Below are 24,170 nucleotides of genomic sequence, written 5' to 3' on the forward strand. Positions count from 1 at the left end.
ATACCTAATATTATTGCCTTTATCAACAATGGAATCCCAACAATCATCTCAAAATTCACCCACTTCTCAAAGAGATTCATAAAATATCGGTAAACTGGGGGAAAAAGTCCATAAAGATATTTCCTTTATTTAAAACAATGTACAAAAAGTGTCGTGATAGTAGTAGGTGGTGTTCCATGCAAATTCAAAATAGTCTCCTCAGGATTCACGAACGTTTCATAGATTTATCAACTTATCAATAATGATATACTCTGGGACCCGAAAATCTTCTTGTTTACCTTTTAATATATTCTTTGTTTGGTTTATTTAATATTATTATATTCTAATTTTAATATATAATAATTTATTGAATTTATCGAAAAAGGTTTAGATTAATTAAATTGATGTAAATATAAAGACTTTTAAAATCAACGCATGTTGTTAAAAATTGAATTTGATGTGTACTAAAATCAAAGAATGAACATGTGAAGAATAACACATGATCTTGAAGAATAAACGTCAAGAAAAAATCAAATGGGTTAGTAATGATTTACACAAAGCTACAGAAGCGTTCAGAGCGGCCAATGAAAATTGGAACGAGCAAGACTCCAGAAACTCGTTCATGAACTATTTTATTCTTCCCGAGGAAGAATTTTTGGCATGGATTTTGAAGTATAGCCTATTTTACTTTCACAAAATGCCCCACCTCAACTGTCCAAAAGGTAATAAAGGTATTCCCCAAGGTTGGCTCCTTAGGCTTTCAAGAAAAATACTATCAGCGCGGCTGTTACATTTTTATCCAGGCCTATATCTATGAAGAGGAAATTCCAAATACTGCTATATGATCTTGGAAGCTTTTCGACAAGTGGCCAAAATATCGGTATTTCTATTAGCCCCACCTTAATCATTGACTTCAGTTTAGTTCTTTCTTTCCCCCAAGAATCATCTAAGAAAATTTACTTTGGTGGAAAGAGTATAGAAATTATACATGTCTCAGTGCAATGATTTCATTTAACAAATAACTGGGAGCTGCATGCATATATAATTCTTTTAACTAAGAAGACAGAACGAATTTAAACACATGAATTTCACTAAGACCCCGAAGACCCTGAAGACCCTGAAGACCCTGAAGACCCTGACGACCTAAAAATATTCAACTAACACCGCCTGTTTTGAGAGGCGTATGGGCCAGTTAGCCTTTCGTAGGAAGAAAAAAAAATATATCTGGGAACAATTTCGGAAAAATGCGTTGATAATGAGCGCTTTTTTAACCACAGCAGAACATGTGAAGACTCTTACGGACTCTCAGCCACCCACACTCATTTTATTGTAACTTTCCTAGTTCCATATCCTTTTTTTCCATTGTTAAGAAGTACTAAGAAAATCTTCTAACAAGAGTATATAAACGCTACTCGAACGTTCGCTTCTTTAATATTGCAAGATTCCAAAGTGGTAAGAACAAGTACAGCAAATTCGGAATGCCCAATTCAAAAAGTTCATCTACACCTACATTTTCCGCACCTTTACCATCAAATGTGTCCTCCCTATTGTATTGTGGTAGCATGGGGGCTATAAATCTGAACATGTCCACTATGGCAGCAGTAAATTATTGGGCGTGTGGTACAGGATATGAATCGGCATTATTAACATCGACTAAGAAGGCTCCAGAGACCACATTCTCAGCTAACATGCCAACTTCTTCGAATAGTATTTTGGATTGTGGCTATTCTTCCGTTATTAACCTAACCGAGAATAACAGGTCGGCTGTAGATTATTGGAATTGTGGCAGAACATATGCTAGAGATTATGCTTTGTCTGATGCTCTCTCACTAAAGCCAACCAATGTGTTACAGTACTTTATATTTGCACTATTTATCGCCTGTATTATTCTATGAAGAGAAACGAAATTATACTCTTAGGTACCTATATAAAGCCAACTTGTGCGTGAAAATCACATTCGATGCGGCCATCAGATACAACCCTTTTCTTTTTTGACTATGGTTTTACTTTTAGATAACTCTTTCTTTCCAAGAATATCTATAAAGTATACTCCGCAAATGACCTTTTTTTTTTAATAACTGAAAATTAATATTTGTAGCCAACCAAACTAGAGATGATCTGGTAGTTTAATTAAAACACTTGTGGTTCCCAAATTTCCAGAAGAACTTTCTGTTGAAAAACAAAATAATTGTCATCAATGTCTTGTCATCATCTTACACGGATAGACAAACAGTGCAATCCTCGTTCACTTGACTTTCCTCTTCGTATGCTATCAAAATTCTGATAAACCCCAGCTCTATTTCTACTGGCTCGTCTTATTCTTGACGCCGCATCTTGACCTGGGATCCTCACCCAGTGAATGCTCCTTCCATTAACAGTTTTTTCTATTACTCTTTGTGGAGGCTCGACACCGCGTGAATATCGGCAGGCGCGACCTGTCTCTAATTCCTGCCCTTCGCGAAGCACCATGCTGCTAACGGCAATCAACAGCGCACCGCCACTCGCTGAAGTTTTCACTTAGCGGTAGCCGCCGAGAGACTTAAAGAGTATATAAACAGAGCTTCCAACTCCTTTTCCATCATCAACTAAAGCTTCCTCTCTTCTCTTGTTGGGTTGTATATATCTTCCCTCAAGGTAACAAATACAATAACTACTATATCAATAACAATAAAGCTTACAAAATGCAAACTGTTCCTCACTATAACTACAACAAAAATCGTGAATTATCCATAGTCTTGGCTCCTTTCAGTGGCGGTCAGGGTAAACTCGGTGTCGAGAAGGGTCCTAAATACTTGCTCAAGCATGGCCTTCAAGCAAGCATAGAAGAATTAGGTTGGTCTACAGAGTTAGTACCTTCCATGGATGAGGCACAATATGTGGGCAAATTAAAAATGGAGAGGGACTCAACAACTGGCGGGTCCTCCGTAATGATGGATGGTATCAAGGCCAAGAGGGCTGATATGGTCGGTGAAGCTACCAAGTTGGTCTACGATTCGGTGTCGAAAGTAGCCCAGGCGGACAGATTCCCTCTGACCTTGGGTGGTGATCATTCCATTTCTTTGGGTTCTGTCTCCGCGGTTTTGGACAAATACCCTGATGCTGGCCTATTATGGATAGACGCTCACGCCGATATAAACACCATAGAGTCCACACCTTCTGGAAACTTGCACGGTTGTCCCGTGTCATTCCTTCTGGGCTTGAATAAAGACATTCCACATTGTCCCGAGTCCTTGAAATGGGTTCCTGGTAACTTGAGCCCAAAGAAAATCGCCTACATTGGGTTGAGAGATGTTGACGCAGGGGAAAAGAAAATCTTGAAAGAGTTAGGTATTGCTTCCTTTTCCATGTACCATGTGGACAAATATGGTATTAACGCTGTCATCGAAATGGCCATGAAAGCCGTGCACCCCGACACAAACGGTGAAGGCCCTATCATGTGTTCTTATGACGTCGATGCTATAGATCCATTATACATTCCTGCTACTGGCACCCCAGTAAGAGGTGGGTTGACTTTGAGAGAGGGTCTTTTCTTAGTCGAAAGGTTGGCAGAATCTGGTAATCTAATTGCCCTAGACATCGTTGAATGTAACCCTGATCTTGCCATTCACGATATTCATGTTTCAAATACTATCTCTGCAGGTTGCGCCATTGCGAGATGTGCATTGGGTGAAACCTTATTGTAGTTTATCATCATTTCTCTGTTATTAAAATAAGCATTCTTTTTTATTTTTGTTGAGCACATGCATATATAAGATTACTAATATATAAAAGAAAAAAAAAATAAAGAATTCTGCACTTCGTTCCTTTTCATTATCTTTTGGTTAGCCCCCGTCTAATCGCCAACACACTATCCACAATAACTGCATCCACACCAGCTTCGATTTGGATACTGGCATTCTCGGGGTCGTTGTTGTCCACACCATAAGTGACACATACCAACCCATTGGACTTAACCACTTGCACTAACCGTGGCGCCTTCAAGATAGGCGCTGCCGCTGATACAATACCCAACAAATTCCACTTCTTGGCAAATCTTATACCATTTTGCAAAGATGACGCTCTTAAATCTGCCATCGACTCACTACCACCCTCCGTCAAGAACAATATAGGAATCACTGGTTGCTTCAACGAAAGCAGGATGCAAATGTCTGGATGGAAAGACGACAAGATAATATCCCTCCCATTTGCATTGTCAAAAACCACTTTCAGCACAGTATCCACCCAATGGTTCATCTCTATCATTATTTGCCCCAATTCTTCCTCTTCGGCTTCATCAAGCATGGGGAACTTACATTCTATGTTGAATCCAACGTTAGCCGGGATTTTCTTGAATAGTTCTTTTAAGGTAACAAATGATGAAGCTATAGAATGTCCTCTAGCATTCCCCTTGAAATTATTCTTCTTGAAAGTCTTAGTTAACCTCATTCGATTGTTAGACCAATGAGAAGTATTGACCCTCTCCTCTGGGTCAACATCATGCAAATCCCAAGCTCTCCTTAATGTACTGACGTCAGAATCATCAACCGAACGCCTCCTATTCTTAGGTAATGCTAACTCTACACCGTTAACATGACGAGATGGGTTACCTGCTCCACGTTGAATGTGCTCTTTATCCGCATTATTTAAGTCTAAAAACTGTTCCAGTGTTAATTCATGCATGGGGATGTCAACCCCTGTTTCAGCCACTAGAAAATCATGATACACTACTGGCACATTATCCTTTGTTAACTGAACATCAAACTCCACATAAGATGCTCCTAATGACGCTGCCATGATGAAAGACTCTACTGTATTCTCTCCAATTTGCAATGATTTATTGGGATTATTTTTACCCAAACCTCTATGTCCTATAACACGTGTGGACACCAAGGATTTCCAGTACGTTTCTGTTCTTTTTAGGGGCAGTTTTGGATGTTCAAATGGTGTTATTATAATATACTCAAATTTCAACGTCCCAATTATTTCCAATGTATGATTGGCAATGATAGGGACCGTTAAGTTACCATTTAATACACTTCTATTGACCCCTACCGAACTGTACGACTTATTCAACATTGAAACGCCCCTCCCCATTACGTGGCTATTATTGTTATTCTGGCAAGCTACTTCATTATGTCTTTCTAACGAGCGTGTTCCGTATGTTGGTACAATATCAAAATATAATGTGTGAGAATAATCATCTTTAAAAGGTACTTTGAAGTCCACTGCGTCCACGTTGTCTTCTAGTGGTAAATCCAATATCACAGTGGATTTCTCAATTGAATCCGCGCATGTGATTATTAATGATAACGCACAATCGGCTTCCAAACCAATGATTTTTGCCAGTTCCTCTTGTTTAAACGAAATCGGAGGGCTTTTGTTTCTTGTGTCGTTACTTCCCAATGTTATTATTATTAATGATTCATTATTATCTAAGAACTTATGCCCATATGACTTTATTGGCCCAGCCAGTTTTCCTAGGGATCCTTTATTTACCACGTTTCCATTTACATTCCTTTGATCTATTTCCTCGTTTGGAGATTCTTTATTTTCGTTACCACTGTTTATTTGTGAATGAGGATGTGTGACTAATTCGTCTTTGATTTGAACCATATCAGCAACATGTAAATGACCACGTAGTACCGCATGTTCCATTGGTGTCCATCCACCATCATCTTCAATATCAAAATTCGCATCATTTGCTATCAAAAGGCTGACAATGTCCTCAAACCCTTCAGCTGCCGCAACAAAAACGGCTGTCCAGCCAAAAAGTTTTTCCCTTATTTCAAGGTCAGCTCCATTATAAAGTAAACACACAGTTGCTTCAAAAAAGTTCAATCTGCAAGCGAGATATAGAGGCGTTTCGTGTAATTCATTGTCTTGATAATTTATATCAAACTTTTTCGAAGACAGAAGAACATTTAAAAGAGAATAGTTATTCCATTCAGTGGCCAAATGTAACAAGCTTGAACTTTTCAACTTCACGTTTCGATTCAATGATTGCAACAAAACTTCAGTAGTCCTGGGATGAGCACCCAACACACATAGATGTAAAGGTGTCAACGATTCTGCATCTCCAAATGCGGAAACATCATCAATGGGAACTTCACTCCAGACATTCCATTCCTTCATTAGTTTGATAATCAATGCCGTAATTTCAGATAAGCCATATTGGCAAGAATAATGCAAGGGCGTTCTTTTATAGTTATCATGTTGGAAAAGGCACGGCCTTAAATGAACTGGTAACTTGTCTAAAATATAAGAAAGTATAGAAGCCGAGCTTTTTTCTTCCTCTGTAACACTATCCGTTTCTATTGGAACTGATAATATCATGTGTAGAGTCCTTAAATCTGTTTCAACCTTTCCCTTACTATTGACGTATTTAAAAGGTTGTGACTTCTTTTTTCTATCAGATACTTCCTGTCTTCCAAGTAACTTGCCAATAGTAATAATATGATGGTGAAAGAAATTTCTTCTGTTAATATCTTCTGGATCATTTAAAGACGGAATAACCTGTAAAATAGCATCAATGCATGCCAGAGATTCAGATACTGCCGCCTTATTTAAAACATTAATCATAATTCTTGTTGGAATTAAAGACAATTCCGAATATAGGTTTATTAGCTCTCTAATCAATCCTTTGCTATCATCTTCTTCTATGAAAACAGAAATAATATTAAAAAACTCCATATTATCATTAACATTTGTATTAGGTGAGCAACTCCTTACCACATTTTCATAAGCATTTACTTTTAATGTCACTTGTTCCCAGATGGTTTTGAGTAAACTTAAATCTTTACTTATCAGAGAATCATCAGCAAATTGCAATGGCATGATTCTAGTTTCCATGGTTGACATCTGCTGGCTGGTACCAACTTTTTTATCTAATTTCTTTAAAATCTTATTGAAAGCTCTTTTATTTAATTCAGCATACCACTTCAAATTTCTAAATTGTTTCCTTAACTCAGATAAAATAGATTGAATTTCCATTAAATCATCTTTATGATAAATCATCCTGCTAACTTGACTGGTTCCTCTTAGAAGCTCATTCATTTCTCTCGTATCTTTTGTAAGCAAGTTTTGCGCTGCTGTATCTTCCTCGTTACCGCCCGTTGCTAAGGTTGATTTTATTTCATTAAATTGATTAGATGAAAGCAATCTTTCAAATCTTTTCTTATATTCCGCATATTGAGAATTGTAAAATGTATCTACTTTTTCAATATCCCTATCGATAGTAAAGAAAATTGACCCTAATAACTTTTGGATTTTTGGAGAATCTAAATAGTTTTGAGCGCTATTAGATGAGTCCCTCATTTTTGTTGGCGGTCCACTTTCATCATAGTTATTCTTACTTTGAGCCCTGTACATGTCCTCTTGAAGCCTTGTAATTTCTTTTATCATTTTCTTTAATGATTTGTAGCCAACATATTGACTTGACCACTCTGGAATTCGATGATTAGCGAAGGTTTTGCCGAACTTCATGAATTGTATTGCTTGGGTATATAAATATGTTATATTTCCAATAGTTTTATCACTTTATTTAGACCTACTGGCTATCCCTATGCTGTAGAATAGGGGTTCCCTTTTTTATTTGACTTGTATTCGTTGTTGTGTATTCTTATTGCCTAATAATACAATAATAGTAGATTTTTAACTTTATTAGTGCCACTTTGTAAGACACTAATCCGTTTTTTATTCCAATTACGTAACGTTTTCTCTTTGATATATTGTACACGTTCTAAAAATAATTTTCTTACTCTTTGTTTCTAATTCACTTTTGCGATATCAAGTGAGTATAAACTATTTGTGTAAAAATTGCTGATGAAGTTTACAAAAAGCTGATAATAACCACACTCGACAAGTTTCAAGTTGAATAACCGCGGCATTTTCATCTTCGAGTTATATATGTTTCGTCGTTTACACTAGGGAGCTAGTATTTTGAGACAGCGTGCGTAAGGGTTATAACATTACTCCACGTGTCTGTACGTGGATATTGACAGTTATAAACGGAATATAAAAATAAAGAATATTAATAATTAGGGCACAATTGGTCGGTTCTAACAAGATCATATATTTGTTTCATGGACAGATGCATTAATTGACGCACTTCCAAACCAACCCATATCTTGAGCATCGAGAATGTGCTTGCATCTTTCAGGAGACTTTTGGCTTCTCGCTTAAACCCAAACTCACGTAATATGGGTAGCGAACTGTTTACGAAGAAAAAGTTACAAAGAGGCAGGTATTCTTGTTAGTAAAGTAGTTCTTCAATGATAATAAAAACCATAAAAAGGAAAATAGTACGGTTATAGAAGAATAAATTCTATTCTTCAAAACCATTAATCAAAGCATAAAATACGAACCTTTCGAATAAGTCCAAATTTGGATCTAATTGTCGTCCAATACCCTCTAAGAGTAAAATAGCCACTACCACGGAAACAAAGTCAGATTCCATTCTGACATGATGGGATCTCACCATACTTAACATCTGATCGAGCAAATCACCAATTGATACAGTTCCTAATGTAAACGTTCTTTGTTTAACTTTGTCAACTAACTTTTCTACTTTAAACGCAAATAATTCCTTATCAATGGCTGTTTCTGGAGTCCTTGACCTTTCAATCATCAACTCACCAGCTCTATAACCATCGAATCGTGCCAAGGCGTTAAAAAGGGCGATGAAATTAATTCTGTTCTTTTCATTCAATTCTGTGATTATTCCTGTATCGATGAAACATATTTGGGGCGTATAATTAGTCAGTATAGACTTCAGTTCACCTACAAAGTCCTGATCCTGTTCTTCTTCAATCTTTGTCCTTAATGCACGTGTTATCCGGAACGACTCAAGTTCGGAGGATATGATATTTGTCCCGTATTTGTTTGTCTTGACAAATCTGATTATAACATTACCGGGATGCAAGTCTGCATGAACAAAATCGTCAAGAATTAACATTTGTAAAAATGCGTCGACGAAAGGATCGCTAACCTTCTTACAAAGTTCAACGTCGTCAAGCTCATTTTTTGTAGATAGAAACTTTTCCATAGAAAGACCATATACATGCTCTTCAAACATAACATCTCTATTTGATAAGGAAAGAAATGGTTTAGGAAATTTCACTTGAATAGAATTTTTGAAATTCTCATTGAATTTCTCTAGGTTCAAAGCCTCGATCCTTAGATCCAATTGAATGTTCATTAGTATGGAAAACTGATCGACTTCGCTAGGTAAAGACAACCATTCCATGGTCGGGATCCAGTTAATTGCGGCAGCAAAGAATTTCATTATTTTCAAATCTCTCCGAATCTGAGATCTTACATTTGGATGTAAAATCTTGATTGCACACCAACGATTACCGTCCTTACCGATTTGTATATTATCATATTTGTCAATGTAGTTCTGAGATAGTTCACCCACGTAAACTTGAGCGATGGACCCAACTCCGATTGGCGCACAATTAAATTCATCAAAAGCATCTTCAATTTTGTCCACCTTTAATGCTTGGGAAAGCTTTTTAAGAGTGAATCTTAGAGAGTGAGCCGATACATTGCTATGCAATTTACCTAATTCATGACACAAGGCGTGAGAGAATATATCTGTTCTCGATCCTGCCCATTGTCCAAGTTTAATAAAACTTGGACCAGCTAATTCCAATGCCTTACGTAGCAATTGACACCAAATCAATGAACCTCGGGTCTCAGTTATATTGGTGTCAGTAACTTTAAGTTTATAACCGAACCAAGATATGGGGTACAGTAACAAAAGGGGTAAAAAAATGGCAGAGATCTCTAAAAATCTCAAAATAGTGCATACAGGTTCGATAACATTGTCATTGAAACCAAACCAAAAAATTCTTAGAAATCTCATTATTTTATTGGGTGATTCAGTGACCTTCGTAGACCTGAAAGTTTTGAGCTTTTCCTGCAATTCATTCTCAGAAGAAATGTAGAGACCCATTTCGAAAGTATCACCCTTGGGATCTGGTTTTAATGAGTCATTATATATGGCACTACATTGTTTTGAGACTGATTTGTCTGTCAGGTACAAAGCAATCGTTGTAGGTAATATAACTCTTCTTATAGGTATTTTATACAAACGCCGTGTGGATTGACTGTAGTATCGCCAGGAGTTTTTATAAGCGAATCTTAGGAATGCCATTTGTCCAGGTGGTTTTAATATCTTTACTTTCTAATTTATAGAAAGTTAGTTTTGAGGATCTGATAGAGTTAGTGAGTAGTATTCTCATAACATCAAATATTCCTCCTTTTTTCTTCGAATCAGTGGGAGATGTTACTTCCCCTCATATATTCGGGGTTATTTATTTTTCGTTGATTATAAACAAAGGCACTACCTAATTTACTCTTGGTATATAAATAATTCAGTCATAAATCATGAGTTTTCGATGATGAGATATGAAAGACGACGAGATACAAAATATTACCATAATAGACCTAGTAGATGTAACTTTATCTTGACTGAATTAGTTCTTTGTCACCAATATCAGTTAACCAACTAGGCATTCAGCAATACTTCTCCCTTGATTGCACTTAGCGTCTAGATTCATGAGATTCTTTTCTTTAGTACAGCCGAATCCAGGCCTCTAGAGATGGTGGAAACAATTGAAACACCTGACTAATTTCTCTTTCTGCCAAATACTTTTGATGTAGCAAATTCAAATTTGTCCTCTAAAGCATGGAGCGCAATTAGTTATGTGCCAGTAATATACAATCCATTCTGTAAAAATGACAACAGGATATGTTAGAAACAGCGCCAATATAAATAACAACATCAGCATGGTGTTATATTTTTTTGGTTGTCAGAATCAATTTCACATTCTTAAACTAAAAGTCACCATAATAAATTCTGTTGCGCAACTTCCTCAAAAAAAAGTTCACCCATTGTAACCAATATAGAATTAGGAGTTTCTGGGACCACCTAACTTGAAAGAAAGATTCTGAACTGCATTCATGGCCCTCACTTTTTTTTTCAATATTTCACGGAAATGATTATAATCACTATCAGTCATATCGAACTGCACTAACTACAATGTACTCTAACTGCAATTTACTATCATATATACAAGCGAAAGTTCAAAATCACTTGTACTTGCCACACAACAACAATGTCAAAAGTCATCGCTTCGTCGCAATTAAAAAAAATTCATAAGATTGAAGAGAAGAGAAAGATTATGAGAGAGTTTCTAATAAAGTTGAGACAGCTATAATGGTGGAGAAGTCCTGTAGTACAGGATTTAGAAAGCCTCATGGCGAAAAGGACCAATCGGTGACCAAACCGATCTCTTTAGATGGCAGAACAGGTGAAGTAATCGTTAGAAAATCAACAGGAAAAACCAAAATACGTAAAGGTCAAACAGAAGAAGAGTACGTACAGCAGTTAAGGCACTACCTTCAAGTCGAAAAGGGCCCTGTGCGGACAGAGGTTGGATGGATGAATGAAGTAGATCCTTTGGCTGAGATACGAGATGGCAAGTACGAGATCTCCAATAAGCATCAACGACAAGTGCTTAGTGGTTTCTGCCATCGTCTGTTTTACCAACGCAAGTATGAAGAGTGCCTTAACCTTAGCAACTACTTGTTGGGACTCTTTGAACCGTTTAATGTGAAGAATAAGATGAAAAGGGAGCTCGAAGAGTTAAAATATATGATTGAGCAGTGTCATGGACAGGTGTTATAAAGCCGAATCATTATTCGAATTTGAAAAAGATACCTCTCTACCCCCGACATGGCCGAGCCTATTTATATAGATAATATAAGATAGACAGAATAAAGAATACGTACTTCAACTGATCGAGTGTGCACGCAGTTTTCATTAGATACAGACGAGATTTTTTAAATTTAAGATGATAAGAAGTCACGGATGGTCATTACTTAACAGATTCTATCCGGTTCGGAGTTTCACAAGATACTCTAAGGTTGATATGACTTTTGAAGGAAACACTCAGGATATATCTACTTCTGCCGAAGAGAGAATGACAACTGTGTTTGGGGGTCGCTTAAAGGGGGAGCCACCAAAGTCTACAAGTAGAGTGCTCACTGGCGGAATGAGGAAAATAGCAGGTGTCCAGGTACCAGCAAAACCGCAAGAACCAGATAACTGTTGCATGTCAGGATGTGTTAACTGTGTGTGGGAGATATATAGTGAGGATTTGAGGGACTGGAAACAAAGAAGAAAAGAGGCAGCAGAAAACATCGAGGGAACTGAAGAAAAATGGCCCAAAGACTGGAATCCGCCTTTGGGATTGTTGAATTTGGAAAACATCCCAGTGGAATTACGAGAAAAGAAGCTGGAAGTTGAAAGTAGGAAAGCAGAACAATCTCATGATTTGTCTGCTATCAGAAGCTTGTTCCCTAAGAGAAAAGGACCCCTGCCCAAAAGTGTATTAGCAGCCAAAAGAAAAAATACTGCTTTGAGACACAAACACGAACAAGAAGAAGGGGGAGCAGGTCAATATATGGTTGAGCTTGATGCAGATGAAGGCTGGGAAGATATCCCAGTTTACGTCAAAGCATTCGCCGAATTTGAAACAAAGAAAAGGTTACAAAATATTCACCGACAGGAAGAACTAAAAAAGAGAACAGCTTTAGTTTGAATTAAACTTGCATTTCTTCAAAACTAACATGCATTATCTCCGTCTACTTCGATCTTGTCTAAAATTTATGGATAGAGAGGCATAAGCTTGCATACATATATATATTCATAAAAATTTTAAGTTATATTATATTATAATCTTTTACTAACTATACATGAACGATGTTAAAAAAATGTATCCAAAGTGAATTCAAAATTGAAAGAAAGAGCTAAAGATATCTTCTTATACTAACTTCACTACATCAACCTTAGTCCATGTTGACATCACCTTCGGTATCCTTCTTTTCATCCTTCTTTTCAGCTTCTGCCTTCCTTTGAGCAGCCAACTTTTCAGCCATAGCAGCCATTTGAGAAGCTTCTTGTTTGGATCTTATAGCCTGCTTCTTTTCTTCTTCCTTAGCCAAATACCTACCTCTGATAATGTTACCTAGAGAAGCCAATTCTTCGTATTTAGCAATGTACTTAGCTTTAATGGAATCGAAACCTTCGTCGTATAACCACTCTTCAGCTTTGCTTAACATGCCTTGCAATTTGGTCTTTTCAGCATCGGAAGCAAAAGAAGCATACTCTTCATCCAACTTACCACGTAGCGTGTAAATATACTCTTCAAGAGTATTCTTACGGTCTTCAGTCTCAGCCACTAACTTATCTTGGGCAATCATTTCATTTTCTTTTTCAATCAATTCATTTAACTTCTTAGCCTCTAGACCGAAAGTGTGTGCGACGATAGTCAAATCATCTTTTTTCACAGTCTTTGTAACCTTCTTGAATTCTTGTTCAGCATCTTCTGGAGCATCTTCTGGTAATGGAATAGGTTCTTCAACTTCAATATCTTCGATAGTGTAGGCTTCTTCAATTGTGTGTAGACCAGATGGGTCGCATCTCAATTTTAACTTAACTGGAACAGAGTCCTGACCTTCAGGTAATTGAACACCAGTAACTTCCCAGTTAGCGATTTGCTCTGGTGTGTTTGCTGGCAATTGTGTGATGTCGGTGTAGCTGGCAGCCATTGAGAAGTCCCCGGTACGATTCAAAGTGATCAATTTCGTAGATGGGAAGGTTGAGCCTGCTGGGAAAACTTCCATATGGTCCTCATCTTCAACTTGTTTGTCCCAAGAGTAAGAAACGGAGTAAGGATGGATATCCTCAAACTTGAATGGTCTAACTCTAAGAGTTGGAGAATGAATAGCACAGATGAAAGCGGCACCCTTAGCAATGGCTTCATCTTGGTTCAAAGTAGTAGATAATGGCTTACCAAATGCTTCAGAAATTGATTGTTTCAAGGTTGGGATACGAGTAGTACCACCGATAATTTCGACAAAATCAACTTCGTCAGCAGTTAAATTGGCCTGAGCTAGAGCTTTAGTGACTGGTTCAGTAACACGTTCTAATAATGGTTTGACCAATTCTTCCAATTCTTCACGGGACAATTGGGAAGAAACATCGACATCGTTCATGACGGATTCAACAGAGAATGGTGCATTAGTATTAGCAGACAAAACTTTCTTCAACTTTTCGGCAGCAGTTAAGATTCTGTTGTAAGCCTTTGGATTTTCTCTGATGTCAATCTTGTACTTGGTCTTAAATTCATCAGCAAAATGTTCAGTAATAGCCAAATCAAAATCTCTACCACCGAAATGCTTGTCACAGGCAGTACCCAAGACCTTCAATTGACCTTTCTTGAAAGCCATGATAGAACAGGTGTAGGAAGAGTGTCCAATATCAACAAAGGCAACAATTCTTGGTTTTTCTTCACCTTCTGGTAAATCAGTTTTGAAAATACCATAAGAAACACCTGCAGCAGTAACATCGTTGACGATCCTGACAGGGTTTAAGCCAGCAATTCTAGCAGCATCAGCAACGTTGTAACGTTGTTCTTCAGTGTACCAAGGTGGAACAGCAATACAGACATCGGTGATGTTGGCTTTGGTCTCTTGCTTGACAGTGTCCTTGACCTTGTCGATAAACATGGCAGCTAATTGAGTAGCAGAGAAAACATGTTTCTCACCAGCAAATCTAACCTCAGCACCAGTCTTCTTGTCGTCTAATTCAACCAACTTGGTGGTAAAGTGCTTAGATTCTTGTTTGAAATCTGGATGGTTATAATCCAAACCGATAATTCTCTTCAAGTTAGCAACTGTATTCTTGATATTTGAAGTTTGCTTGTTCTTACCAGTTTCACCCAAGTATCTGTTCTTTGGCCCGAAACCAACGACAGATGGAGTAGAACGATTGGAGACTTCATTAACTACAACGTCAATACCTCTGTTTCTAGCAACAGCCAAGACAGAGTTATTGTTACCTAAATCTAAACCAAATGGAGTACTCATCTTTCAAAGGAAATGCTATATGTCAATGTACTTTTTGCTTATGCTTTTCGAGAGTAAAATTGAGAATCAGAAAAAACCGAATTATAAGAGGGAAAGTCAAGATAGAAAGAGATTGAAGTGGATAGTAACTTTTATCACAAATGTTATTCCAACACGAAGTTGTACTCTGTGGAAAAGGAATCTTCTAGAAGCATCTTCGTTAAATTTTTTTCATCGTCTTTGAAAAAAAAAAAGAAAAAATAAAAAGAAATAGACGTAACAAATGATTATGTGCTCAACTAATGTCAATAATAACTAACAGGCATGTTATAAGATTATCCACAGGTGCTATTGAGTTCCTGAAATAATGCTTCTAAACCTGTAGTTAAGTAGCCACTCTTTTTTGTATCGTTCGAATACGATTATCAGTAAACAAATGCATTCACACTTGCACAATTTGTAGATAGATTAAGAGAAGCAAACACATAAATAAAGAGTTCAGGTGTAGTAATCAGTTATCAAGACATTCGATTTTTAATTAATTATACAAATAAATGAAATCATATTAGTTTATACATTGAACAAAAAATATACATATACAGCAAACAAATCCTATAAGCCAAAAGACTTTTAGAATCGTTTTCCTTTCTTTTTGCCAACAACTTGAAATTCCCAATCTTCAGAGCTGCCTTCAGGCATGGCAAGTACTTCACTCCAGCTTAACGGGTCATTAATTTGTTCTTCACATTCTAAGCGCTTCTTGACAAAATCAGTGGCGAATCTTCTACCATCCATTGTTGAGCTATAAGAATATATAGTGTCAGCTATAATTTCTTTGGATTCTGAACCTGGAGGTAAGCTAAGTAACATTTCTAAAACATTGTCGGACTGAACGCCAGTATTTAATCTCAATTGGGAGCGACACCACTTCAAAAATTCTTGACGTTTAGAAACTGAAGAATTACCGGGATAAGCAGAAATCCTTGACGGTTTAACTTGGCGTGCCTTTAAAGTTGGAATACTAGTAGATGAACCAATTTGTTTACTCTTGCCATTCAGTTTGCCTTTTGTTGTAGCGGGTATTCCCCCGGAAGAGCGCTGTTTATCAGGAGTAATATGTGGTCTTGGTTGATTTACAGCTGCAGAAGAGGTGGAAAGTGCATTGCCGGTGCTCTTAGGAGGCACCATAGTCCACGCATTAGTAGTATTTGAGGAGTTTAATGTTGAAGAAGATGGGGAGGGTGTCCTTGAAATGAAATCATCGAGTGTCGTGACACGGTTAGATTTTTTGGTTTTTTTCTGAACCTGTTCCCATAGCTTTTTTTGTTCTTCAATAAAAGTAGAATCTGAATTATCATCATCATTCATACCCAGATTAATCTTGTTGATTGTAGGCTGACCTTTAGTATTGTCCAAGTCTTTCATCAATTCCTCTTTAATACCAAGCTTGATCGGTTGCTGTGGTTTTACTCCCCAGGCTGAACCAGTATGATTAGTTTTCGAAGCTTGCGTTGAGCCTAATATTTCCTTTTGTAATTTTAGTGCTTGTTCGCGATTCAATTGAGTACGGTTAGGCTTCTTTTCTCTCTTGGAAGGAATTTCCTTTTTCAGATCTTCAAAGGCGGAAGAAATTTGATTAAAAACTGCATCCTCGGTTTGCTTATTGGCCCAAGGTGCTAAATTAGTAGCCAAGGAACTAGCAGCATTTTCAGCGGGTGATGAAATGTCAGTATTTCCAGTTAGAGCATTATTTAACAGTTCCTGTTGTTTTTCCTTTTCTGACTTTTCTTCTTCCTTCTTCTTTTTTTTTAGTTTTTCTTCTTCTTTTTTCTGTTTCTGTTTCAATTTCTTTTCTTTCTTTAATATACGCTGTTCTTCTCTTCTCTTTTTTTCTTCTTCTTGTCTTTGCTGTTCTTCCAATAACTTCTGGGCCATCAATTCTGCTTTTGCAAACCGCTTCTGTTCTTCGGAGGTCATCGGTGATGTGCTGTTATTTTTTAACTTCTCAGAATTTGGGAGCACATCTTTACCGTCTACTTCCTCAACCTCTGGTCGAACTTGATCAGGTGAATTATGCTTTTCTTCTGCACGCCGAAATTCCTCACCTTCCTCGGTAGCAACCTCTACCATACGTTCTTCTTCACTTGTTGGGTTTGAAGAAGTTCCGTGTGTGTCTAAAGGAGCGTCATGTCCATTCAGGGTTGTTCTTCTCTTATGCGAAGAAGCTTTTCCTTCATTAGGAGGTACTGTTTGCTCAGATCTGATAGGTGCGGCTGCGGACGCAGGACGTCTAGAATTGTTCGGTATGTGATCTACCTTTGTGACATGTCGACCATTAACAGGAACCCAAACCTGAGTTTCATGATAATAGCTTCCATCTGCAAACTTAAGACCGAGTATTTCTTCGTACGTAAAATCATCACTATGCACATTAGCAGTAGACTTCAACTTTTTTGAATCAACTTTTTGATTTTCTAACAGCATGGGAGTAACGAGAGAAGCACCATTCAAGGCTTTGATAACAATAAAATCAAAGACGCTAAATGGGTCTTGATAATTGTTAACGAGAGTGGTCAATTCACCTAATGTGATGAATCGATCATTAACACCAAATGGGTCAAGGGATGTCGCTAATCTACAAATTTGCAAAGTAGGAGTAAAATACCCTCCTTGGTACCATTGCGACATATTATTGGTACCAAATGGTCCCTGAATATTACCATTAGAGTCAATATACTTCCACTGAGACTCTATCCCGGGAGGTGGAGGTTGATTACCAACATTGGAGAAGAGCCCCGTTGGATTGTAAATATAGGAACCCATATTAGGCAACGCCTTAGATGGCATATTTTTAATAGAAGAGCTGCTAGCACTCATATGCAGGTTGGATGATGTTGCACTGAATGTACTGTTGTTCTTCTGATTGACAGGTATTTGTAGCGTAGGTCCGGTGATTTCAGCGTCACGTACATTGACGGGAACAGTACTTCCTTCATTAATCACATTTTTCACTGGCAAAAATGGAGAAGGCACTCTTTGAATGCCAATAGAATCCATGACAGTGGAGGGCCTTTGTAAAGGAGCCGTATTGTTCAATGTTGGAGTATTGCTATTAGATAATGCAGCGTTTTCTGAATTCGAGCCTACAAGCTTGACGCTATGAAGATCAAAAGCTAGAGAGTTGATAGGATTCATCCGTTACTGCTAATGCCAATCTTAGATAAACTGTAGTTGAAAGAGCCTGCCTATCGTCCATAGCAATTGAAATTTCTTGCTTTTTTCTTGTTTGCGAAGTTATATGAAATTTCCAGAAACACACTGCCGTGCCAGAGTACAATAATAAGGTGAAAATGGGAGTATGAAGTAGTTGATGTCATCAAACACTTGGTATCTTCATTATCTTCAGCTTCTTCCCGTTGTGAATCAGCCTGGTGCATGCTTATTAGGAAATTGAACATCACAAGCTTTGACCATGTTGGTCCGTTCCAGAGTTTGTTTGCGAACAGTTATCAGGCAGTTAGCACACTTTCCAGAAGCTAATGCTATCAAAAGAAAATTTCTCTTTAAAAAAGATACTTCGACCATCAAACAGTTAAAAGAACTGCCTGAAGGTCAAACAGTAGTGCTCAATGGATGGGTAGAGCAGAAGCCAAAAAAAATTGGAAAAAATTTAATCTTTGGACTTTTAAGGGACTGTAACGGTGATATTATCCAATTGGTCGATAGCAAATCATTATTGAAAGGTTTTACTTTAGAAGATGTGATTCAGGTGAGAGGTGTACTTTCTTTGAAGAGAAAGTTTTCAGACAAGGAAGCAGATAAGTATGAAGTGCAATTGGAGGATATTATTGTGTTGAATACCTCAAATAAAAAACCTGCGCAGCTACAGGATTTCAAATCATCGGCTATGTATCCACCTGAGTTCCGCTATTTGCAACTGAGGAATCCCAAATATCAAAAGTTTTTTAAAAAGAGGTCATTCATTTCCAAGGAAATAAGAGATTTTTTTAATAATTTGAACTTTACAGAGGTAGAGACTCCAATTTTATTCAAAGCTACCCCAGAAGGCGCTAGAGAATTTTTAGTACCAACAAGGACAAAAAGGTCTGATGGTAGACCATCATTTTACGCTCTAAACCAGAGTCCTCAACAATATAAGCAGCTCTTGATGGCCAGTGGCATCAACAGATATTATCAAATGGCAAGATGCTTCAGAGATGAAGATTTAAGAGCGGATAGGCAGCCCGAATTTACTCAAGTTGATATTGAAATGGCCTTTGCTAATTCTGAAGACGTCATGAAGGTCATTGAAATGACCATTTCTGAGGTATGGGGTAAATTTTCTGAAAAGGGAGGATTATTGACCTTAAACAGTCATGGTACATTAGTACCAGTTAAAAAAGAAGACGGCACAGTATCTGTATTTCGTATGCCTTACGAGCAAGCAATGTCTCAATATGGCATTGACAAACCAGACTTGAGGGCACCCGATCTGAAAATTATTAATTTAGGCGAATTTAATGCATTTAGTCATTTGAACAAGAAATTCCCCGTTTTCGAAGTCATTATACTGAGAAATGCTTTTTCAACTATGGAAGAGTACAGAAAACGATGGTCGTTTCTGACAAATAGAAATAATTACAACTATAGAGTTCCAATTGTACTCCCAGTTGAGAATGAAGAACAAGCTCAATCAAAATGGTTTGAGAATTTTCACGCTATTGCTACTTTTGAAAACCCTCATCTAATAACCAAATTTTTAAAACTGAAAAAAGGGGACATTTTATGCGGTTGTACAAGAGAGCCAAACCATGCCATTTTTGAGAATCCCACCCCTCTAGGAAGATTAAGACAGTTGGTTTTGCAAAGTGAATATGGGAGGAATCTCTACCATAGTGTCAATAGAGATGTTGCTTCATGGATTGTTGATTTCCCATTATTTTCACCGGTTACAGTGGAAGAAACGCCTGACCAAGAGGGAAAAATTTCGTATCCAGAGTACGAAAAGGATAAGCTATGCTCTACTCACCATCCTTTCACTATGGTGAAGCTTAGTGACTACGAAAAGTTAGAGAAAACACCGGCGAAATGTTTGGGCCAGCATTATGATTTTGTGGTTAATGGCGTGGAGTTAGGTGGGGGTTCAACAAGAGTTCATGATCCAAAATTACAAGACTATATTTTTGAGAATATTCTCAAGATAGATAATGCTTACGCATTGTTTGGTCATCTATTAAACGCCTTCGATATGGGTACACCACCACATGCTGGATTTGCTATTGGATTTGATCGGATGTGCGCCATGATTTGTGGTACTGAGAGCATAAGGGATGTAATTGCCTTTCCGAAGAGTGTTACTGGAGCAGATTTGGTTGTCAAAAGTCCAAGTGTGATATCTGAGAATGCTCTGGAAGTCTATAATATCAAATATAACTATTCAAAAAAGTGAGGAGAAGTCAATGTTACAGAGAAATAAGATAAACTCGCCGTGATTATACTATGTAGGTTTTTTTTGTAAATATCATAAGTATCATGCCTACGTTTTTTATCCTGTTTATGTGGAGATGCAACAATAACAGATGTTCATTGTGTGAGCTTATATTTTTATCAAGCGAGTGTTGGAGCCTTTATTGAGTTGTGTGGTGTATCATGTAAACGTTCATGAAGAATACAAAATCATTAAGTTATAAAAGATTCGGGAAGTTGATGATCCAGGAACAAAGTTCACTGTAACTTTTGGATATATACATGGAAGCTGGAAATACAAACACCAGCGTTAAAACTAGTCAAACCGTTCTGTTTTCCCTAGCTCAGGACAGTAACAACGGCCTTTAAGTCCACCCCATTCGGCCAGCATTTCTAATTTTTCTTTTGGTTCCAAGAAATATTCTCCGCTTAATACAAAGGTCCCCCAATGGACACCTAATACATTTCGAGCTTCTAAATCTTTCATAATCTTGAGAACTTCTTGAGGATTGATATGCCGTGGTTTTTGATGCCACTCGGGGCAGTACTGGCCACATGGCAATAATGCTAATTTACAGCCTTTTCCAAAACGTTCTTTGATTCTTACGAATAAATCCTTCACATATCCAGTATCACCAGCATGGAAAAGTATAGGAGTGCCGCGATGAGTTAGTAAAAAAGAGCACCATAGAGATTTATTTGTATCTAAGAGGGACCTTCCTGACCAGTGCATGGCCGGGGTGGCCGATATGTGATATACCTCGTTGTTCTTCCTTACTTGCAAGGTTTCCCACCAAGATAATTCAAGGACGTTATCACAGCCATTGCTTGTCATATATGATTTCATTCCTTTGGGTACTACCCATAAGGGGGAGTCTTCACCACTCCAATATTGCAAGCTTTCTGAGTCTAAGTGATCCGGATGATTGTGAGAGACGAGAATAATATCTGGCTTAGGCACGTCGCTAATTTGAGAGGGCATCTGGGTGATTCTTTTAGGACCCAATGTCTTATGAATGAGATAGTCACTGAATAGAGGATCTGTCAATATCCTCAATCCGTTATAGACCGTGTAATTGCATGACTGACCCAGCCACGTGTTATAGACGGGGCACTTTGGTCCTTCGTTTTCCGTCACGGAGGTAGATGTGTGCGATTCATCTAATACTTTACATTCTAACGGCCATGCAGTTTCCACAGCAGGGTCAACGTCCACAAATTCAGGGCCCCACGTAGGCTTATGTACGGGCATCAACTTGTTCATTTGATGTACATCAGGTGGGATACCTCCCCTATTTCTTTCGAATAGTTCGAACACTCTATTAGCGAAGAATTCGAAAACGGTTTGAATTCTATATTCTTCAAATGGGTTTTCAAATCGACCCAAAACTTCCAAAGGGCTGTATTTTAACAACGATCCCTTATAAGTGACCTCGCTATTTTTATCCTCTAACCTTTGGCACATTTCATTTCTTAAATCGATTTGCTTCATTGTGGCTAAAGATACATAAAATGCATATCCTGTGTAAGGTACCAAAACGGATAACACAAGTATTCGTACGTATTTTCTCGAGCATTTTTGTATAGGGTTCGACTTTTGGGAAATATTTCTTCTGAAAGACGACCATGATATCTGCGATCTGAACATTTTGGATTCATGGGAAGCCGCTAATCTCATATGGAGAATAGGTCTCATTGGAACATGGTGGGTAACAAAATTCATTTGGCGCACATACAGGAGTGTAGTCCTTCAGTAATTTAGGTTACATGCTATTTAGTTATTTTTCAGAACCGTTTTTGTCAAGCATCAGTAGTGAATCTTCGGGAACTGCTTAACGACAGTAATGAAAAAAAGTGGAAAAAAAAGAGGAAGTAGGTCTTAAAAGTATTCAGAAAAAAAAATGTGTGAGAATGAAAAGTCTGTCACCAAAAGATTTGATTGTTCTTATTATAAATAGAAAAATACCTCATCATAGTGTTTTAGGATATTATCATCAAGAATTCTCGTAATCCTAGCATATATCGAGACAAAGACCTAGGCCACTGTTACGGTCGTTTGGAGTTTAGCCTGCCATCGCCTGCCATTTGATTCACACTTCAACTTGCTCGGAGCTTAAAATATCCTAAGCAACAATTGAGGACAACATTAGTTCCTCGTTTCTCCTTGTAGATCACTCTTATGTCTAGTAGTAGTATCATTAAATTGATGGCATTTGACACTAGACCGGGTAAAGTGCGCGAGGTTGATCTCTAATTGTTAAATAATAAAAACCATGCTTGTAGTGATCGATGAGGTTGACCGATTGAAAGATAATGTGCAAAGAGCAAGGTTGTATTGGCAACATTGTGAACTGAAATATTCACTGTACAATGTCATTTCGTAAGAGAGGAGAAGTGCTGAATGATAGGGGTAGTAGACCAAGAAATTCACTCGTGAGAGGTCCTCCACGAACTTCCTCAATACCATTGAGGGCACCCAACAAAAGAGTCCCTGGAAATGTCACCTTGCATGACACCACAGAAAGATTAACAAGGTTAAATATCGTAGATGAACCCTTGACAACAGGTAGCCTAGACAATACACATGTGGGCATTAGGCCTTCTCCTGCAACGTCTCAACCTACGACCTCGACGGGGAGCGCTGACTTGGACAATATATTGGGTCACATGGGGTTGCCCTTAGGAAACTCCCTATTGGTGGAGGAGCAGACTACAACTGAATTCCATTCCATTCTCGGCAAACTATTCGCCGCCCAAGGGATTGTTCATAACAGAATCGCGGATAACAGTGCCGATAAAACTAGAAATGGTGACACACATGTCATTGTTTTGTCATTGAACCAAATATTTGCGAAGGAGCTACCTGGTATTTACAAGGGATCCCGTAAGCAAATGAAAAAGACTCTAATTTCCAAAGAGGAATCGAAAGTGACCGTCCAAAATTTGAACCAAACCCAAAGATCTACACCTTCGAGATATAAAGACTTGAAAATTGCATGGAAGTATAAGCTGGCAGATGAAAAGAGATTGGGTTCCCCAGACCAGAACGACATTCAACAAAATTCAGAGTACAAGGACTACAACCACCAGTTTGAAATCACAACTCGCCTGATGCCTGCTCCCATTGCATCTGAACTAACATTCATCGCCCCAACCCAACCAATCTCGACCATTCTAAGCCAAATGGAACAGATTATTAAAAAGAACGACAAGAAACTTATCAGAGTTGTTGTTCCCTCGTTGCTACATCCAGCAATGTATCCACCCAAAATGTTTGCATCATCTGAGATAATCGGGTTATTGCACGGTATGAGAAGCCTTGTCAAGAAATACAGTGAAAGGATTGTACTGTTTGCCTCGATATCCACAGATATTATCACTCCTCCATTACTGGTACTGTTGAGAAACATGTTCGATTCTGTTATTGATTTAGAGCCTTTTAATCAAGAGATGTCTCAGTTTTTAGAACGTGTCTATAAGTCTCAACCGAGAAAGATTCAGCATGGACTAGTGCACATATTGAAACTACCAGTTTTTACAGACCGTGGGGAAATGAGAGTCCTAAAATCTGAATGGGCGTTCAGAAACGGTAGGAAGAAGTTTGAGATAGAAGAATGGGGTATACCTGTCGATGATGTGGAAGGTTCTGGCGATGTGGAACAATCACATTCCCATTCACATTCAGATAGTGCAAATGAAATTTCACACAATGTACCAGTAAAGAAGACCAAGATTTCGCTAGACTATTGACCGTTTTTGTTCAATGTACGAGGTATTTACGAGGAATTTAAAGTATCCCCTTTCAAGAATTTTTTTACTGTTTTACTTTT

General features: G+C 37.9%; 11 protein-coding genes across 11 annotated transcripts; 6 read left to right on the plus strand and 5 right to left on the minus strand.

Annotated features, from left to right (window-relative positions):
* Window positions 1–1,457: 1,457 nt before the first annotated feature.
* Window positions 1,458–1,874, plus strand: SMKI16G0688 (uncharacterized protein; the record flags this gene model as incomplete). The annotated part of the gene is made up of 1 exon (XM_056226136.1): window positions 1,458–1,874. The coding sequence occupies one exon, from the start codon at window positions 1,458–1,460 to the stop codon at window positions 1,872–1,874; it is 417 nt and encodes a 138-aa protein (XP_056079885.1).
* Window positions 1,875–2,660: 786 nt separating this feature from the next.
* Window positions 2,661–3,662, plus strand: CAR1 (arginase; the record flags this gene model as incomplete). Its single annotated transcript, XM_056226137.1, has 1 exon — window positions 2,661–3,662. The coding sequence occupies one exon, from the start codon at window positions 2,661–2,663 to the stop codon at window positions 3,660–3,662; it is 1,002 nt and encodes a 333-aa protein (XP_056079886.1).
* A 127-nt stretch (window positions 3,663–3,789) lies between these two features.
* GDE1 (glycerophosphocholine phosphodiesterase) lies at window positions 3,790–7,440 on the minus strand (the record flags this gene model as incomplete). Its single annotated transcript, XM_056226138.1, has 1 exon — window positions 3,790–7,440. The coding sequence occupies one exon, from the start codon at window positions 7,438–7,440 to the stop codon at window positions 3,790–3,792; it is 3,651 nt and encodes a 1,216-aa protein (XP_056079887.1).
* Window positions 7,441–7,987: 547 nt separating this feature from the next.
* CQD1 (Cqd1p) lies at window positions 7,988–10,114 on the minus strand (the record flags this gene model as incomplete). Its single annotated transcript, XM_056226139.1, has 2 exons — window positions 7,988–8,168; window positions 8,322–10,114. The coding sequence occupies 2 exons, from the start codon at window positions 10,112–10,114 to the stop codon at window positions 7,988–7,990; spliced, it is 1,974 nt and encodes a 657-aa protein (XP_056079888.1).
* A 1,065-nt stretch (window positions 10,115–11,179) lies between these two features.
* Window positions 11,180–11,650, plus strand: SMKI16G0720 (uncharacterized protein; the record flags this gene model as incomplete). The annotated part of the gene is made up of 1 exon (XM_056226140.1): window positions 11,180–11,650. One exon carries the CDS (start codon window positions 11,180–11,182, stop codon window positions 11,648–11,650), a length of 471 nt encoding a protein of 156 aa, XP_056079889.1.
* A 166-nt stretch (window positions 11,651–11,816) lies between these two features.
* DPC25 (Dpc25p) lies at window positions 11,817–12,566 on the plus strand (the record flags this gene model as incomplete). Its single annotated transcript, XM_056226143.1, has 1 exon — window positions 11,817–12,566. One exon carries the CDS (start codon window positions 11,817–11,819, stop codon window positions 12,564–12,566), a length of 750 nt encoding a protein of 249 aa, XP_056079890.1.
* Window positions 12,567–12,813: 247 nt separating this feature from the next.
* On the minus strand, window positions 12,814–14,895 carry SSE1 (adenyl-nucleotide exchange factor SSE1; the record flags this gene model as incomplete). The annotated part of the gene is made up of 1 exon (XM_056226144.1): window positions 12,814–14,895. The coding sequence occupies one exon, from the start codon at window positions 14,893–14,895 to the stop codon at window positions 12,814–12,816; it is 2,082 nt and encodes a 693-aa protein (XP_056079891.1).
* Window positions 14,896–15,504: 609 nt separating this feature from the next.
* SYH1 (Syh1p) lies at window positions 15,505–18,069 on the minus strand (the record flags this gene model as incomplete). Its single annotated transcript, XM_056226145.1, has 1 exon — window positions 15,505–18,069. One exon carries the CDS (start codon window positions 18,067–18,069, stop codon window positions 15,505–15,507), a length of 2,565 nt encoding a protein of 854 aa, XP_056079892.1.
* A 277-nt stretch (window positions 18,070–18,346) lies between these two features.
* MSD1 (aspartate--tRNA ligase MSD1) lies at window positions 18,347–20,323 on the plus strand (the record flags this gene model as incomplete). The annotated part of the gene is made up of 1 exon (XM_056226146.1): window positions 18,347–20,323. One exon carries the CDS (start codon window positions 18,347–18,349, stop codon window positions 20,321–20,323), a length of 1,977 nt encoding a protein of 658 aa, XP_056079893.1.
* Window positions 20,324–20,656: 333 nt separating this feature from the next.
* On the minus strand, window positions 20,657–22,063 carry FMP30 (N-acetylphosphatidylethanolamine-hydrolyzing phospholipase D; the record flags this gene model as incomplete). Its single annotated transcript, XM_056226147.1, has 1 exon — window positions 20,657–22,063. One exon carries the CDS (start codon window positions 22,061–22,063, stop codon window positions 20,657–20,659), a length of 1,407 nt encoding a protein of 468 aa, XP_056079894.1.
* A 647-nt stretch (window positions 22,064–22,710) lies between these two features.
* On the plus strand, window positions 22,711–24,090 carry ELP4 (Elongator subunit ELP4; the record flags this gene model as incomplete). The annotated part of the gene is made up of 1 exon (XM_056226148.1): window positions 22,711–24,090. The coding sequence occupies one exon, from the start codon at window positions 22,711–22,713 to the stop codon at window positions 24,088–24,090; it is 1,380 nt and encodes a 459-aa protein (XP_056079895.1).
* Window positions 24,091–24,170: the final 80 nt, after the last annotated feature.

The sequence above is a fragment of the Saccharomyces mikatae genome, assembly GCF_947241705.1.
Source record: "Saccharomyces mikatae IFO 1815 strain IFO1815 genome assembly, chromosome: 16".
Lineage (NCBI taxonomy): Eukaryota > Fungi > Ascomycota > Saccharomycetes > Saccharomycetales > Saccharomycetaceae > Saccharomyces > Saccharomyces mikatae.